Source organism: Podarcis gaigeae (assembly GCF_964106915.1).
Source record: "Podarcis gaigeae genome assembly, chromosome: 12".
NCBI classification, from domain to species: domain Eukaryota; kingdom Metazoa; phylum Chordata; class Lepidosauria; order Squamata; family Lacertidae; genus Podarcis; species Podarcis gaigeae.
The window spans coordinates 3,866,731-3,884,034 of record NC_139688.1 but is presented as its reverse complement, the minus strand read 5'-3'; the positions used below and the strand labels follow the sequence as shown (position 1 = coordinate 3,884,034).

The following is a 17,304-nucleotide window of genomic DNA, read 5'->3' as shown; positions in this document are numbered from 1 at the left end:
GTTCGAATCCCCACTCAGCCATGAAGTTCAGCTGGTGACCTCAGGCCAGGTACTCTGCCTAGCCTACCTCACAAGGTTGTCGTTGTTAGAATTCCTGATCTATGATTGCAATCATGGGATTGTTGTCTTTCACATGACGGTATATGTTGAATTCTGGTGCTGGAGGAGACTCTTGAGAGTCCCATGGACTGCAATAAGATCAAACCTCTCCATTCTGAAGGAAATCAGCCCAGAGTTCTCACTGGAAGGACAGATTGTGAAGCTGAGGCTCCAAGACTTTGGCCACCTCAGGAGAAGAGAAGACTCCCTGGAAAAGACCCTGATGTTGGGAAAGATGGAGGGCACAAGAAGGGGATGAGAGAGGACAAGATGGTTGGACAGTGTTCTCGAAGCTACCAGCATGAGTTTGACCAAACTGCAGGAGGCAGTGGAAGACAGGAGTGCCTGGCGTGCTCTGGTCCATGGGGTCACGAAGAGTTGGACACGACTAAACAACTAAACAACAACGTTTTGACTCCACAGAGTGGGAAGTGATGGAGACAGGATTTTGTGTTACTGTTTCCGTGAAGTGGGACTGTTGTCCTTTGTTCGTTTTCTCTTTGCTCTCTGATGCTAGAGAGAGAGGGAGCCATGTTGCAGTTCTCCGTGTGTGTGTTTATATGTAAATAAAGTAGATTAGCCAAAATGCTGAGTTGCTGTTAGGCATGATGCACTAATTCTGCCGTTCCCTAAGTGTGCCAGTGTCGGTTGGCATCGGTCGCTGTGATGTTCGGGCTGAAGAAAGCTTTTGAAGCTCCCGAACAATCAACCAGGATAGAGGGAACATGCCAGGGTCCTACTCGAGCGCAGGCTGAACTCCTGACAGTGACATGTTACGGAACCCATCACTGGGCACCCACAGTGTGGGGCCCAAGTCAGCCTCCCTGTTGAGCTCCTTGGAGGACAAGGTGGGATGGAGTAACAATAGAAAATTGGTCCTGTCGGTTCTCCTCAGATCTAGCATCTATAGCCCTAAACATGACAGTTTGGCAGGGACTTACTTGCCAAACTTGTGGGGTGACCGAGATGAACCCTTGATCCCTTCATGTAAGCAAAGTTCCAAACATTTGGGCGAAGTTAATCTGCCTTTTTCTGTATGTGCTTTACAATTAATACTAATACCAATCGGTCTTAGTTAATCTATGCCAACTACTATGGGAAATGCATTTGTCATGGAAAACTCAAGGCTGAGGTTTTGTGTCATTGTTTTGTTGCTGTCCGGCTCAGGAATCCTTGATGCGCATGTTTTAATAAAGTAAACAGACCTCCTGCTTTATCAAAACCTACCCTCCTGTTCTAGCTAGAGAGTTTGATGTTCCTCATGCATTCCATAACTCTGGGCCCCCACAGATCTGCCTATTTTCTTTTCTACTGCCACTCACAAGGGCAGGCAAGTATGCCACAGAACAACACAAAAGACAAAATAACGGACTACACAGATGTGGTTTGTGGGAGAGTACAATTGTTCTCATGTACATATATTTAATAAAACCAGAGTCACTGAATTAGATTTACGCTGCATTATTTAACATCACTCAGAACATTATGATATAATCAAGGAACGCAGGCAGCCTGGCAGAAAACAGAATTTTACAGACCTGAAATTCCATTACAGCCACAGCTGTTAAGTCCCATTAATTAGTTGTGAGCAACAGGATGACGACTGAGTGTTTAGTGAATTATTTTTTTTTGGGGGGGGGGGGATATAACCAGCATCACCTGGCCGCTAACAAACATTTTTTTTAAAAAAAACACAACTTCTTGAAGGGCAAGCAATCTCCCCAACTTCATGCTGAAAAACTGAGTGAGCCAGTTCAAGGTTCTGCATGGTGAGTATTCTTGACATCGTCTCCTCCTGCAGTTTTGAGCTGGCGAGGAAGACGGGGACTGGCTTCAACATTGAGGTTTTGGCGTGATGTGATAATCAAGACCTCACCTGCTCACGGGGAGGATCAATTGGTGGCAACAACATCATTTTGGCTAGTTATTGGGGGCGGGCACAACCAAATCTATGAATCCCCTGCCCAGGAGATCTTGTTTCAGCATTCCACGTTTTCCATCAAATGTTGAGAACCATGGTCTGTTTTTGATTTGGCCCCGTTATTTCACTACAAGGGTTTTCTATATCGGGACCCCACCCTGTGCAAACAAGCCGTACAGAAGCCTCTTTAAAATATATGCAATACAAAGTGTGCAATTATTCTTATTATTTTTAAAAAAGAATTCAAGAAACTACAATGCCCTCCGGTGAAAATAAGTGAGTTTTAGAATTTAAGATTGTGTAATAAATAAAAGGCAGCAAATAATTTAAACTATGGTAAGAGTTTCTTGTCCACATCATTTGTTCCAAGGGAGTTTAAAGAATTCAGTGAGAGAGTTAGATTTTGTGTTCTGCTAAACGCTGGTACACCTCTACCAATATTTTCTCGCTTGATTATTTCGCAAAGTAAAGGAACAGCTTCTGAAGAGGCAATTCTGGACCTCTAAGCCACAGAGTGCCTAAGTGCCAGGGATGTATAGCGAAAAAGGGCTGGATGCTATTTTTTTAAAAAAAGTATCAGCTGATGGCGTCAAGCCAGAGAGAAGAACAGGTTTGAAGTCACTGACAACTTAATGTAGAGCAACACTGGCAGCGTAGAGGTTAACACCGTGCGTGACGTGGACAGAGTTACAGAGCCACTCCCTTGTGCTTGTTATCACTGCAGAGCCATTTCCATGTGAGGTCTATCGCTAGAGAGTACATAAGAACACCAGTACACACAGGTTTCAACTGATGGCTTCCTAGGGCTTGGGCTTGGGCTTGGCCCAGTATTCTTGATACATGGAATAAAGGACACCTGGAAGAAGAAAAGAAAAAGAGGGTTAAGAGTTCATAGAATCATAGAGTTTGAAGGGAGCCTGATGCAGGAATCTCTGCTGAAGCGTCCATGGTAGATGGCCACCCAACCTCTGCTTAAAAACCTCCAAGGAAGCAGAGTACACAGTCTCCAGAGGGAGACCGTTCCTGTGTCAACCAGCTGTTACTGTCGGGAAGTTTTTCCTGATGTTTAGTCTAGATCTCCTTTTTTTAACTTGAAGTCTTCGATTCAAGTCCTACCCTCCAGAGCAGGAGAAAACAAACTCAAAGCTATCTTTCCTTTGCTGGAAACGTAGGCAGCTCAATCCTTTTTTCTTTCGGAATATTTTATTAGCTGAATATAAGAACAACATATAATCAAACAGGCAAAGGGACCCCTGACCATTAGGTCTAGTCTTGGCCGACTCTGGGGTTGTGGCGCTCATCTCGCTTTATTGGCCGAGGGAGCCAGCGTACAGCTTCCGGGTCATGTGGCCAGCATGACTAAGCCGCTTCTGGCGAACCAGAGCAGCGCACAGAAACGCTGTTTACCTTCCCGCCGGAGTGGTACCTATTTATCTACTTGCACTTTGACGTGCTTTCGAACTGCTAGGTTGGCAGGAGCAGGGACCGAGCAACGAGAGCTCACCCCATCGTGGGAATAGAACCGCCAACCTCCTGATCGGCAAGCCCTAGGCTGTGTGGTTTAACCCACAGCACCACCCGCGTCTCATATAATCAAATACAAGCAATCAAATACAGTTTTCCTTTAAACCCCCCCAACAGCCCAAACAACATCCAGGTAATCACATTAGTAATATAGTCAAATAAAAATTATTTATACACTTGCTGGTTTTAAAAAAATCATTCCACATGCTCCCATGTGTCTTAGGTGGTTTAAATGCATGTTCTTTCTTTAATGCATGTGTAATAAAGGAGGACCACGTTATGTAAAAGTTAAGTAGTTTCTCACGTTTTCTTTCACGTACCCCTTCTATTAACTTTTCCATCAAAATTAATTCCCAGACATAAGCATACCAAACTTCATACAGGTTCACGTTTAATGTCCTCCAGTGACCCTGATATATCCTGATCAGTGACCCAAGTGATCCGCCACCTGATTTTCAGGGCTCTTGTGGCTTCCTTTAGGATCACAGAAAACAGAGTGCCCAAGCCAGGACCGGCCCAAATCAAGTCACCCTCTCTCAGGTACCTTGGCAAACTGAAAGGTTTGCAGGGAAAGACAACTTGCCGCATACCTGAACAAGACACAATACTTTCTGGTTTTGGTACGTACCGCAGGTCATGGCCCCCACAACGAAGCCCTGTGCTGCCACACGCATATGAATCAGATGAACGGACATTTTGGTGTCCCCTCTGTGCTTCAGCTTGTAGAGCCCATAGGCCACCACGGCTGCAAAACCTGAAATGCCTGGAGAAAAGGGGAGGAAAGAGTCAGAAGTGCCCTGTAAATGCTGTATTTCTTGTATGGCAGTGCAGGCAGCCACTGCAGCACTCTCAACAGAACTCTTGATTAAAGTGGCCGGGGCTGACGACAACTAGTAGTGCTTGGGATCCCAAAAGTTGCTCAGGTTCATGGAAGATGTCTGCACTGAACATCTCTTTACACCACTCCTCTATACAGGGTCACAAACTGTTTTTTGAAAAGTCTTTCAGTTTCAAAAGCAGCTTATCATGTAGTACAAGGCATGTGGAGTCTCAGGGCCACAGGCCAATTTTGGCTCATTAGGCCATTTCTCCCAAGTATCTTTATCGCATTGCCCGCTATATACGGGGTTGCTTTTTAAATCCCTTGCTTGTCCTGGAAAGGTGTCTCTCACCGGTGGAGAGGGTTCTCTGGCTGATCAGTGACGCTAATGCTCCAGTAACTTACAACGTGGCCCACTTTGTGCTGGTGGCAAGTAAGATCAGGAAGAAGAACTTGGACAAAATTGCAGTAAACTGCAAGGGAGATTTGGAGCTCTAAATAGGGAAATATTGTATGCCGTGTGGAGTCCCCAATCTATGCGTGCACCTGCATTTTATGATTTTCATGGTTCAGGCAGTGGCTGTTTTTTATACGGTGGTGCCTCGCAAGATGAAATTAATCCGTTCCGTGAGGCTCTTCATATAGCGGTTTTTCGTCTTGCGAAGCAAGCCCATTGACAGCTTAGCGGATTAGCGGTTTAGCGGCTTTTAGCGGATCAGCTGATAAGCGGCTTAGCGGCTTAGGAAAAGGGGGGGGGGGAAAGCTGCAGGAACTCGCAAGACATTTCGTCTTGCGAAGCAAGCCCATAGGGAAATTCGTCTTGCGAAGCGCCTCCAAAACGGAAAATCCTTTCGTCTAGCGGGTTTTCCGTCTTGAGAGGCGTTTGTCTTGCGGGGCACCACTGTATACAGTTATATAGTTATATAGATACTTCTCTGATAGTGTTTGTATGGTTTTCCCGTGGCCTTTGGCTAGTACAATAAAGCTTATTTACTGACCCAAAGCATAGCAACCCCACATTTGATGTCCCATGTGACTCCGCCTTCCTGGAACAAGCAGGCTTCACATTAGGTGTGGGGCAAAAACTGACGTGGCTTTAAAGGAATGATCAGGAGTTTGCAGTGAGCTCTCGATTGTTCCTTGGCTAGGCCAAGAGGCACATGGGAGCATAAAACTGTTGTTAAAATGGAGGGTGTGTGTTTATTTTAGGAGCCATTTCAACTGAAACCACTTCCTCCTACCATAGAGAAACCTGTTTCTGGAGCTTTAAAAGCAGTGTGGCACACTTTGCAAAAGGGCTTTCAAACAACCCCACGACGCGCTCTGAAGTCCCAGTATATGGGCTTCAAAATGCAGCATCGCGAGACAGCATAGTATTGTGAGTGACAAGTATGAGGCCCTGCCAATTTGTCCCACCAGGGGGTGGGGAGATAAGGATCAGGTCCACCAGTCAGAAAACGTTAAAGGATCCCCCACAAGGATTTAACACCAAGGTCTGCCATCTGAAAAAAATCAAGTCTAAAGCCCATCCCACTCTATTCCTGCTGATGGAATCAGATGGTTCTTTGGATTCTGGCCAAAGTTTAAGGACACCAGTGAAACTTGACTCATTAGAGACTGCCGTAACTACTTCCATGAACAGTGTGCCTTGATATTAAGCAGGATATAGAGTCAGATCTGGCTTGAAAAGACTTTACCAATGCTCCATAATCAGTTAGGCTGTGTATCTACAGCAGTGACCACAGGAGGGATAATGACTTGGAGGAGAGCTGTGGTCAATCTGCAGCAGAAAAACCGGACGCCTTCATCTACCCCAGCTGCAGCAAAACATGTCTCTCCCATATCAGTCCCTACGGCCACAGCAGGTGCTGCAACTCTCCAACGGTTTGACTTCACCTCCGAAGGCACACTCTTCCACTGTCTCCTGAGACAGACGGATGCCAGCCATTTCTAGGCGCAGTGTCAGTCCCCAATTTTTAGGGCGGGGTGGGCTTGTACCAAAGCAATTTGAAAATCAAGAAAAGGGCCAATTTAAACAAGTGAGTCACTGACAATTGTACAAATCCGACCACTAAATCATGTTAAATCTACAGCTATATGAGAGAGTTATATACATCAGTATGTACTGACTTTTTGCCCTGTAGACATTTAGGACTGTACCTCCTATATTCCCAACCAAAACACTATGAGGGCAATTGTGTATCTCAAAAAGAGGGTAACTGCAAGTGTCAGAGGGGCTTACCAATTGGGACAAATGGAGACTCCCGGGATTTTCTTATTAGTTTTGAGGTTTGGCTGTCGTCTGTTTCATAGGTAGGGAGTGGACTTTCTGAATTGGATGCCATGATAACTTCAAGGAAAGAAGTGAACACACATTTAAAAACAACAACAACAACAACAACAACAACAACAACAACAACAACAACAACAACAGATTCATGCCCTAACTCAATTTTTCCATTAAGAGGATATTGGCTTTTGAATTTGCTATAATAAATTACATATAAAGACGTAACACTGTCATTCAAATATCAGATATACAGTCAAACCACAGCTCCTGAACGCCTCCGTTTTGGCTCCCAAATGCCGAAAACCCAGAAGTAAGTGTTCCAGTTTTCGAATGTTTTTTGGAAGCCGAACACACAAAGCTACTGCAACCAATCAGAAGCTGCACCTCGGTTGTCGAACATTTCGGAAGGCGAATGGGCTTCTGGAATGGATTACATCTGACAACCGAGGTTTGACTGTATGCAAGAATATAAATTTTTTATTTACTTTGTTATTTAACAACATGTCCAGCTTGGTAGTAAAAAAACAACCCTCAAGTGGTTTACAAGAGGAGTAAAACAATATTATTATTTTCTTATAAAGACAACAATTCAAAACATTTTTAAAACAGTAGAATCGGCCATAAGCAAAAAAAAAACAAAAAAAAAAAACCACTCATGAGTGTTCTACAAATCTAAATATAGATAGGTAGCTGTGTTGGTCTGCCATAGTCAAAACAAAATAAAAAAATTCCTTCCAGTAGCACCTTAAAGACCAACTAAGTTAGTTCTAGGTATGAGCTTTCGTGTGCATGCACACTTCTTCAGATACACTCAGTGTGCATGCACACGAAAGCTCATACCTAGAACTAACTTAGTTGGTCTTTAAGATGCTACTGGAAGGAATTTTTTTATTTTGTTTTGACTACAAATCTAAGTTTGTCCAAACAAAAATGGTGTCTAGAAGGCACCACAAATAATACAGTAAAGGCACCTGGCCAACAGGCAAGGAGTTTCAAAGCATAGGTGCTGCCATACTAAATGATCCTTTTCTTATGAATTAAACAAGGATTATGTGACACCTATTAACAGTGCCAATCTCACAGATCGAAGCAGTCAAGGCAGCACCTATGTATGTGGTAAGGTGATCTCACAGGTTAAGTTATCAATACTAACCATCCAATAAAGGTTATAGTTTAAAGACAAGGCAAAAGCACTGAAGTTGGCCACGGAATCGTAGACTTGAAAGGAACCACGAGGGTTATCTAGTCCAGTGTTTCTCAACCTTGGGCCTCCAGCTGTTTTTGGACTACAACTCCCATCATCCCTAGCTAGCAAGACCAGTGGCCAGGGATGATGGGAATTGTAGTTCAAAAACAGCTGGAGGCCCAAGGTTAGGAAACACTGATTCTAGTCCAGTCGCCTGCAATGCAAGAATCTCGTGCCCAACATGGGTTCAAACCTATGATCCTAAGATTAATAGTCTTATGCCCTACCAACTAAGCTACACGCTATGGCACCAGGAGAGCTGAGGGCCGGATGGGAGTGGCCTGGAGGACCTCATCCAGGTCTTCAGTTCCAGAGACCCACTGGCCTTTAATCTGAATTCAGCCTGATCTTTCATTTCCCTTCTCTTCCCTCCCTCTCCCCCTTTTATGAAGATTACCCACTCTGAGACCCCACAGCTAATTCTCCCCTGGTCTCCTCGCTGGCCCAAGTAGGACAAATTCAGCCAGCTAGTCCTGGTGATTATCTAATGCTTATTAGATGGATTTCCCCTAAATTGATTTCTGAATTTTATTGTTGTTCATGTCTTTATATACTGTGTTTCTATGCTGCTTCTACAATAGAATGTTTTAAATCTGTTGTTAGCCACCCTAAGCCCGGTTTTCTGAACTGGGAAGGGCGGGGTATAAATCAAAATTTATTATTTATCATTATAAAGGGAAGATTAATTTAACCCAGGCATAGGCAAACTCAGCCCGCCAGCTGTTTTGGGATTACAACTCCCATCATTCCTGACCACTGGTGCTGTTAGCTAGGGATGATGGGAGTTGTAGTCCCAAAACAGCTGGAGGGCCGAGTTTGCCTATGCCTGATTTAACCACTCCTCTCCCATACACATGGGTGAGTTATGTCCCTGGACTATGGGGGAAAGTTTGGAAGATAGGTACTTGCAGAGCCCATCCCCCTTCCGTATCCGGTCACACAACACTGGATCCATACTTAGAATAGAATCATAGAATGATAGAGTTGGAAGAGACCACAAGGGCCATCGAGTCCAACCCCCTGCCAAGCAGGAAACACCATCAGAGCACTCCTGACATATGGTTGTCAAGCCTCTGCTTAAAGACCTCCAAAGAAGGAGACTCCACCACACTCCTTGGCAGCAAATTCCACTGTCGAACAGCTCTTACTGTCAGGAAGTTCTTCCTAATGTTTAGGTGGAATCTTCTTTCTTGTAGTTTGGAACCATTGCTCCGTGTCCGCTTCTCTGGAGCAGCAGAAAACAACCTTTCTCCCTCCTCTATGTGACATCCTTTTATATATTTGAACATGGCTATCATATCACCCCTTAACCTCCTCTTCTCCAGGCTAAACATGCCCAGCTCCCTTAGCCGTTCTTCATAAGGCATCGTTTCCAGGCCTTTGACCATTTTGGGTGCCTCCTCTGGACCTGTTCCAGTTTGTCAGTGTCCTTCTAGCTGCCCGATTCTTCCAGACCCTTTCCTGGTTATCATGGAAGAGCCAAATCTGTTACTATTCTAAAGAAATGGCTACCTTATCGCACACCAGGCCCCCTTATCTCAGTCTGTCCTCTCATACCGAGAAAGCTTGCATAGCTCCAGCTGCTTGCCCTTAAATATACTCAAAAGTATCTGTGTGTATAGCTACCTACTGTGTCTCTGCAGAACGTTCTGCTCTGAGCTTGACCCCCACAATCTGCAGGGTTGCGGGGAGGGGAGCAAGAAATTTCCCGCTGCCCTTTTTGCCCCTGGAGCAATCAGTCGCTCCCAACAGAGACAGCAGAATTATTTGACCTCCAAGGACTTGGTTCATTGATGCAGGAACACCAGAGTTACAAAGGCAGGTTAGAGATTCACTCCTTACGAGGGAGTCTGCCTTTGAGGGATATCAGTCAGTCACACCACCAGGTTTCATTCGCGGGGAAAAGTCTCCCTTACCAGAAGTCTTACACCAGGGGTTGGCAACCTAAAGCCCATGGGCCACAAGGAGCCCATGGGGGTCGTTTAACTGGCCCATAGACCCCTGCTGCCCGCTTGGTCGGCTCCCGTGCGCCGCACTAAACTGCAACCAGAGCAGGGACCGCCTTCCGCGACACTGGCCAGCTTCCCATTGGCGGCAGGAAACTTCTGCAGCCAATGGGAAGCTGCGCACGCCTCCTCCGCGAAGGAAACAGCGTTTGCGCATGCGTGCATGCGCACACACTCCGGCCCACCTTGGTGTCTGTGGGACTGTGAACCGGTCCAAGTCACAAAAACTTTGCCAACCCCATCTTAGGGTAAAGGGGACCCCTGACCATTAGGTCCAGTCGTGACCAACTCTGGGGTTGCGGCACTCATCTCGCTTTATTGACCGAGGGAGCCGGCGTACAGCTTCCGGGTCATGTGGCCAGCATGACCAAGCTGCTTCTGGCGAGCCAGAGCAGCGCACGGAAACGCCGTTTACCTTCCCGCCGGAGCGGTACCTATTTATCTACTTGCACTTTGACATGCTTTCGAACTGCTAGGTTGGCAGGAGCAGGGACCCAGCTACAGGAGCTCACCCCATCACGGGGATTCGAACCGCCAACCTTCTGATTGGCAAGTCCTAGGCTCTGTGGTTTAACCCACAGCGCCACCCGCGTCCTGACCCCATCTTCCACCAACTTTAAATAAGCTTCTGTTGCTACATACAGGGTGTCCCCCACTACTTCCTCTGAGGACACAAAGTTCCCATGGCCTTCAGATGTTTTAGCAGTCCATCCTGTTTGCGTCACCTGCCCCCATAAACTTTGTTCCAGTTGCATCAGAACTTCACTGCATGCTCCTTCCGGATTTGAGTGTCTCCAATTGCATCATCATGGAAATGCCGGCTTTCCTGGCTATACAAACTCCAAGTCTCCGCTCTGCAACTGCCAGCTACTCCCAAAACCACATGCCTAGGCTCATTTTACAGTAGCAGTGACTTTAGCAACTTCAGTCACTCCCCCATTTCCTCCTCCAGTACTTCACTTAACTCCTTTTCCCAATTCCTTCCTTTCTACTGCCCCTAAAAAAGGTGGACCATGAAGAGCTTGGGGGGGGGGGGGAAATGAGAGTCATTTTAAGGAAAGAGTCCTTTATTTTCTTGTCTCAGACAAGATCCTTAAGAATCTACCCTTTAAAGTATCCCTCAAATGAGAATCTGTAGATGGTGGTGGGGAGATTACTCCCCAGGCTAGTTCTTCATTCAACATCCTGTAAGAGGAAACAATGAGTGGCTTCCGAAAGAAGATGCCAGAAAGAATTTCTAGACACCAAAGCTATTGCTTATCGAAGACTATAAAATTATTAGTATTAATTGAAAGCATTAGTCGCCCTTTTTGCCACAGCAACTCAAAGAAACACACATTACAACATTCCACCTGCTCTAAAAGGACATGGATTGTTAATAGCAAAAGGCCTAGTTAAAATGGGATGGTTTTTGCCCAATTTATCTTGAAGTCACAATTATATCACTGGCTGCCCGGCATTTTAGGAAGGGTCCAGAGGGGAAAAGGATAAACGGGACTTTACAAAGCGCTGCTCCACGATGGGTGGCTATCGACTCCAGCCCCCCCAAAAACTACAATTTCAGTTAATATTTAAATCTTAGAATAGCTTTGGAAGTGGATATAGGCTGTAGGGTTAGAAGTAGAAGATAGTGTGTTTTAAAATAGTATTATTTGTAAGTGATAAAATGTGAAGATTTTTACGGTTAAAGTAAGCGTGATTTTTAGAAATGGTTAGAAATCATGATATATGTAAACTGCTAAGGATGAAGTAAAATGAAAATCAGATAGGGGGACTTGGGGAAGCCCACATAACAATGTTTAGAAAAACTAAGGACAAGACAAGAATTTGTTTGTTTTTCCCGTTTGTGTTGTTTTATCTGTGTTATAAAATGAAGAAAAACATTTTGGGGAAAAAAATCTACAAATTCAGAGACACTTTCTGGGGCCTCCCGCCCCCCCCTTTCTCAGCAGCGACTCCAAAATCCAGCAAGTGGTCGTGATTAAAGGGCTGGACTTGGGTGAGGAGGTGGCCACGGGTTCAACTCCCTGCCTGGCCCTGAAGCTCAAACGCTGACCTTGGCCTCTCTCTGAGCCTCCTGGCCTACCTGGCAGGGTCGTTTTGCGGGAAGCAAAACAGAGAAGCTAAACATCTCAACCCCCATTGTTCTGCCCGGACGCTGAGGTCCAGCTCCGAGGGCCTTCTGGCGGTTCCCTCATTGCAAGAAGCAAAGCTACAGGGAACCAGGCAGAGGGCCTTCTCAGTGGTGGCCCCTGCCCTGTGGAACGCCCTCCCACCAGATGTCAAAGAGAAGAACAACTACCTGACATTCAGAAGACATCTGAAGGCAGCCCTGTTTGGGGAAGTTTCTAATGTGTGACATCTTAGTGTATTTTTGGTCTTTGTGGAAGCTGCCCAGAGCGGCTGGGGAAAACCAGCCAGATCAGTGGGGTACAAATAAATTATTATTATTATTATTATTATTATTATTATTATTATCATCATCATCTTGTTTTTAAGCTGTATTTCAATCAATTGTTTTTATACCTGGTGTTAGCCGCCCTGAGCCTGGTCTTGGCTGGGGAGAGAGGGGTATAAATAAAAAATTATTATTATTATTATTGAGGGGAGGGGTATAAATAAAACTTATTATTATTATTATTGAGGGGAGAGAGGGGTATAAATAAAAAAATATTATTATTATTATTATTGAGGGGAGAGAGGGGTATATATAAAATTTTATTATTATTATTGAGGGGAGAGAGGGGTATAAATAAAATTTTATTATTATTATAGAGGGGAGAGAAGGGTATAAATAAAAAAAATATTATTATTATTATAGAGGGGAGAGAGGGGTATAAATAATTTATTATTATTATTATAGAGGGTAGTGAGGAGTATAAATAAAACTTATTATTATTATTGTAGAGGGGAGAGAGGGGTATAAATAAAATATTATTATTATTATTATTATTAAACTTTGCAAAAATAAAGTTTCACCCTGTCAGTCAGATTAAAACCTTTTTATTATTATTAAAGCAGGCTCCCCCTCCCCCAGAGGAAAGGCCCCCTTAAACAGGCTCCCCCTCCCCGAAAACAAACCCCCCTAGGGAGGCCCCAACCCCTCACCTCAGCCGCCGCTCTGACCCCGAAGGAGACCCTGCAACTCACGCGCGTCACAGCCGCCTCCGAACCGGCTTTCTGGCGAACTCGACTGCTGCGCATGCGCCTGCCTTCCCCTTCGCCCCGCCCCTTCCGGCCCTGGCGCCGGGAAGACCGCAACTCCCAGAAAGCACCGCGCCGCCCCGAGTTCCCCATTGGTGCACGTGACCCGGATGCGCCTCCCGGTTTCGCAACTGGCCGCTTTTTTCCCCACTCCCGCTTGGGTTTCAGTGTCAATCACCGTATCCCGCGGCCAATCAAGGGGAAGGAGGGCGGTTACGTAGGGCCGGCGCGGCTTTCTTAATGGAAGGGGATTGAAGGGCAAAGGGAGGGGCTTCCTCTCCACTCGCCCCTCCCTCCCTGGAGGAGAGGAGGGGGCAGTGCGGTGCAATGGTTAGCGCGGCTGACTAGGGCCTGGGAAGCCAGGGTTCAAACCCAGCGTCAGCCATGAAGCCCCCAGGGTGATTTTTATTAAAAAAAGATATTTATTAAAGTTTTACAAAGAGGAGAAAAAATTACAGAAGGAAAAAGTAGAATAAAAAAAGTACAAAAATACATGGGGGGAAAAAGATACAAAATATAGAAAAAGTAAATAAAAAAACAGTTAAAAACAAATCAATCTTTTCAAATCTTATATTTCATTTACTTGTTTCCCTTACCTCCTCCCACCTCCCTTTTTTTTAATTAAATTTTTATTAAATTGTCTTTTACAAATTAATCAACACAATCCTATTCTCAAATTTCCAGTTTTTTGTACTTCCACCAGCTCCTCCACCAATCATCCATATTTTCTATTCATTACGCATTTTTCATGTCTTGTATTGCCAGTTAATACTAACTTATCGTTTCTATTTTTTTTTACAATACATCTTTAGCAATCACAAAGCCTCTTTAAAACCGACTAACGTTGTCTGTACATCACATATGTTTTCCAGATAATCCGTAAACTTTTTCCAGTCCTCGATGAATTTGTGATCCTTTTGATATCTAATTTTCCCAGTCATTTTGTCCAATTCTGCGTAGTCCATAAGTTTCATTCTCCACTCTTCAATGGTCGGTAGTTCCTCTTGTTTCCATTTTTGGGCCATTAGTATTCTTGCCGCTGTTACTGCATATTACAGCGCACCTCCCTTTTTCGTATTCCCGTTCACATGGTTGATTCAGCAAATCCTTTCCCTCTTTGTTTTAATCTTACTTCTATATCTTAACATATAGGGTGATTTTGAGCTGGCTACATGCATTCATTTTCTCTCTCTCTCATATTCTAATCTACATCGCAGGGTTGTTGTTGTTTCTTTGTTTATTAAATTGGTTCTTGTTTTATCAAGTATTTTGTGTTCTCGTTTTGTACAGTGGTACCTTGCCAACAGGGACGCGGGTGGCGCTGTGGGTAAAAGCCTCAGCGCCTAGGGCTTGCCGATCGAAAGGTCGGCGGTTCGAATCCCCGCGGCGGGGTGCGCTCCCGTTGCTCGGTCCCAGCGCCTGCCAACCTAGCAGTTCGAAAGCACCCTCGGGTGCAAGTAGATAAATAGGGACCGCTTACTGGCGGGAAGGTAAACGGCGTTTCCGTGTGCAGCTCTGGCTCGCCAGAGCAGCGATGTCACACTGGCCACGTGACCCGGAAGTGTCTTCGTACAGCGCTGGCCCCTGGCCTCTTAAGTGAGATGGGCGCACAACCCCAGAGTCTGGCAAGACTGGCCCGTACGGGCAGGGGTACCTTTACCTTTTACCTTTTACCTTGCCAACAATGGGACATGGGTGGCGCTGTGGGTTAAACCACAGAGCCTAGGACTTGCCGATCAGAAGGTCAGCGGTTTGAATCCCCGTGACGGGGTGAGCTCCCATTGCTCGGTCCCTGCTCCTGCCAACCTAGCAGTTCGAAAGCACATAAAAGTGCAAGTAGATAAATAGGTACCGCTCTGGCAGGAAGGTAAACGGCGTTTCCGTGTGCTGCGCTGGTTTGCCAGAAGTGGCTTAGTCATGCGGACAAACGCCGGCTCTCTCGGCCTATAGAGCGAGATGAGCGCCGCAACCCCAGAGTAGGTCATGATTGGACCTAATGGTCAAAGGTCCTTTACCTTTACCTTGCCAACAAAGGTCCGTACAGTGGTACCTCTGGTTAAGTACTTAATTCGTTCCGGAGGTCTGTTCTTAACCTGTAACTGTTCTTAACCTAAAGCACCACTTCTAATGGGGCTTTCTGCTGCTGTTGTGCCGCCGGAGCACGATTTCTGTTCTCATCCTGAAGCAAAGTTCTTAACCCGAGGTACTATTTCTGGGTTAGCGTAGTCTGTAACCTGAAGCATATGGAACCCGAGGTACCACTGTATAGTTAAAGTAGTGTACAGTATAGTTTTCCCAGTAGTGATGTATGGAAGTGAGAGCTGGACCATAAAGAAGGCTGATCGCCGAAGAATTGATGCTTTTGAATTCTGGTGCTGGAGGAGACTCTGGAGAGTCCCATGGACTGCAAGAAGATCAAACCTCTCCATTCTGAAGGAAATCAGCCCGGAGTGCTCACTGGAAGGACAGATCCTGAAGCTGAGGCTCCAAGACTTTGGCCACCTCATGAGAAGAGAAGACTCCCTGGAAAAGACCCTGATGTTGGGAGAGATGGAGGGCGCAAGGAGAAGGGGACGACAGAGGACGAGATGGTGGGACAGTGTTCTCGAAGGTACCAGCATGCGTTTGCCCAAACTGTGGGAGGCAGTGGAAGACAGGAGTGCCTGGCATGCTCTGGTCCAGGGGGTCACGAAGAGTTGGACACAACTAAACAACAAACCTCGGGTTACGACAAGGGTTGCGCACCACGCCGAACCCGGGAGTATTGAACGCGTTACTTCTGGGTTTCGGTGCTCGCGCGTGCACAGAATCACTAAATCGCGCTTTGCGCATGCGCAGAAGTACCAAATTGCAACCTGTGCATGCACAGAGCTGCAGGTTGCGAATGTGCCTCCCGCATGGATCACGTTCGCAACCCGAGGTTCCACTGTACTTTTCTGGCGAGAACTGCTCCGAGTTTGCGTGAGGGGGTCATTGGCAATCTGGGTTTGCTTGTTATGTTATGCATTCTGTATTAATATGTGACTGTCGGATAAATTAGGGCGGTATATAAATGTAATAATTGTCTGGAAGTCCTGGGCTGCCCAGACAACAACATTGCACCCCAAAAGTTGGCTACCTGTGCAAAAGATCCGCAGGAGGGAGGGTCTCTCCGTCTTTCCCCTCCCTGCAAAATTCAGACACCCCCTCCAAGTTGGGGCTGCAAAATTAAGTGTACCCAAGGCAAGATTTTTTTTAAAAAACCGGGCGATCCCTTTCCCCACCCGCTTACAGTCAACAATGGGAAAGGGAGAGAACAGGGAAACAAGCAAATTGTGGCAATATCTCTTCATAAAGTGTCATCAACGTTTAACCCAGGCATGTCCAAAGTCCAGCCCGCTGGTTGGTTTAATCCAGCCCCTGTGGCAGTTTATTTCCTGGGGTAAAATCCTTTAAAAAGCTCAACAACTTTGGGGTAAAATCCTAAAAATGGTCAACAACTTTGGTTGGCCCTTTGGTTGGCCACTGCACTTCACTTCTGAACCCGGAAGGGCGGGGTATAAATAAAAAATTATTATTTATTACATAAAATCAAACCAAAAGCAATAAGCCAATAACACCCCCCCCCAAAACAAACCCTCCACATTCTAAAACTTCTCTATACAGGGCTGCCTTCAGGTGTCTTCTAAAAGTCACCGGGCTTTTCCTTGACATCTGATGGGAAGGCGTTCCACAGGGCGGGTGCCACCACCGAGAAGGCCCTCTGCCTGGTAGTCATTGATAGCTCTCTCTCTTCCAGGAACTCCAGAATCACAGAACGGTAAAGTTGGAAGGGGCCCTAAGGATCATCTAGTCCAACCCCCTTTTAATGCAGGAATATGCAGTTGTCCCAGAGGGGATCAAACCTGCAACCTTGGCATTTTCAGCACCATGCTCTAACCAGCTAAGCTGTGCAGGCAGACTTCTCCAGTCCTCTTTCAAAGCTGCCCACGTTGGAGACTTTAAAAACTGGAACCATTTGGTGAAGGCGGAACAGCCCCTGAGGGAATCAGTTCTGGCAGAAGAGGAGCCAAAATGCCTAAAACCTCTCACCTTTCCCTCGGTTTCTAATTCCAGACAGGTGTGCCGTGCTATGAGGTAGAAGCACCAATGCAAATAAACTTGCGTGATAAGGCGAAAACCAATATGACAGATGGGCATGTTGTAGTTTTGTCA

At 45.8% G+C, this 17,304-nt stretch overlaps 2 protein-coding genes across 4 annotated transcripts in view; one reads left to right on the top strand and one right to left on the bottom strand.

The window, feature by feature from the left end:
* BCDIN3D (BCDIN3 domain containing RNA methyltransferase) overlaps window positions 1-17,304 on the top strand; it is a 243,403-nt gene that overhangs the window by 151,383 nt on the left and 74,716 nt on the right. The window lies entirely within an intron of this gene.
* On the bottom strand, window positions 1,485-13,156 carry LOC310827871 (HIG1 domain family member 1A, mitochondrial-like). 3 transcript variants are annotated; one of them, XM_083704400.1, is made up of 4 exons: window positions 13,057-13,156; window positions 6,607-6,714; window positions 4,173-4,307; window positions 1,485-2,876 (listed from the first exon to the last, which is right to left on the bottom strand). In XM_083704400.1, exons 2-4 carry the CDS (start codon window positions 6,707-6,709, stop codon window positions 2,821-2,823), a joined length of 294 nt encoding a protein of 97 aa, XP_083560526.1. In that variant the 5' UTR covers window positions 6,710-6,714; window positions 13,057-13,156; the 3' UTR covers window positions 1,485-2,820. The 3 variants fall into 3 exon arrangements, with proteins under 3 accessions (XP_083560526.1, XP_083560525.1, XP_083560527.1); XM_083704399.1 differs by having other exon boundaries at window positions 13,015-13,129; XM_083704401.1 differs by lacking the exon at window positions 13,057-13,156 and adding an exon at window positions 12,433-12,458.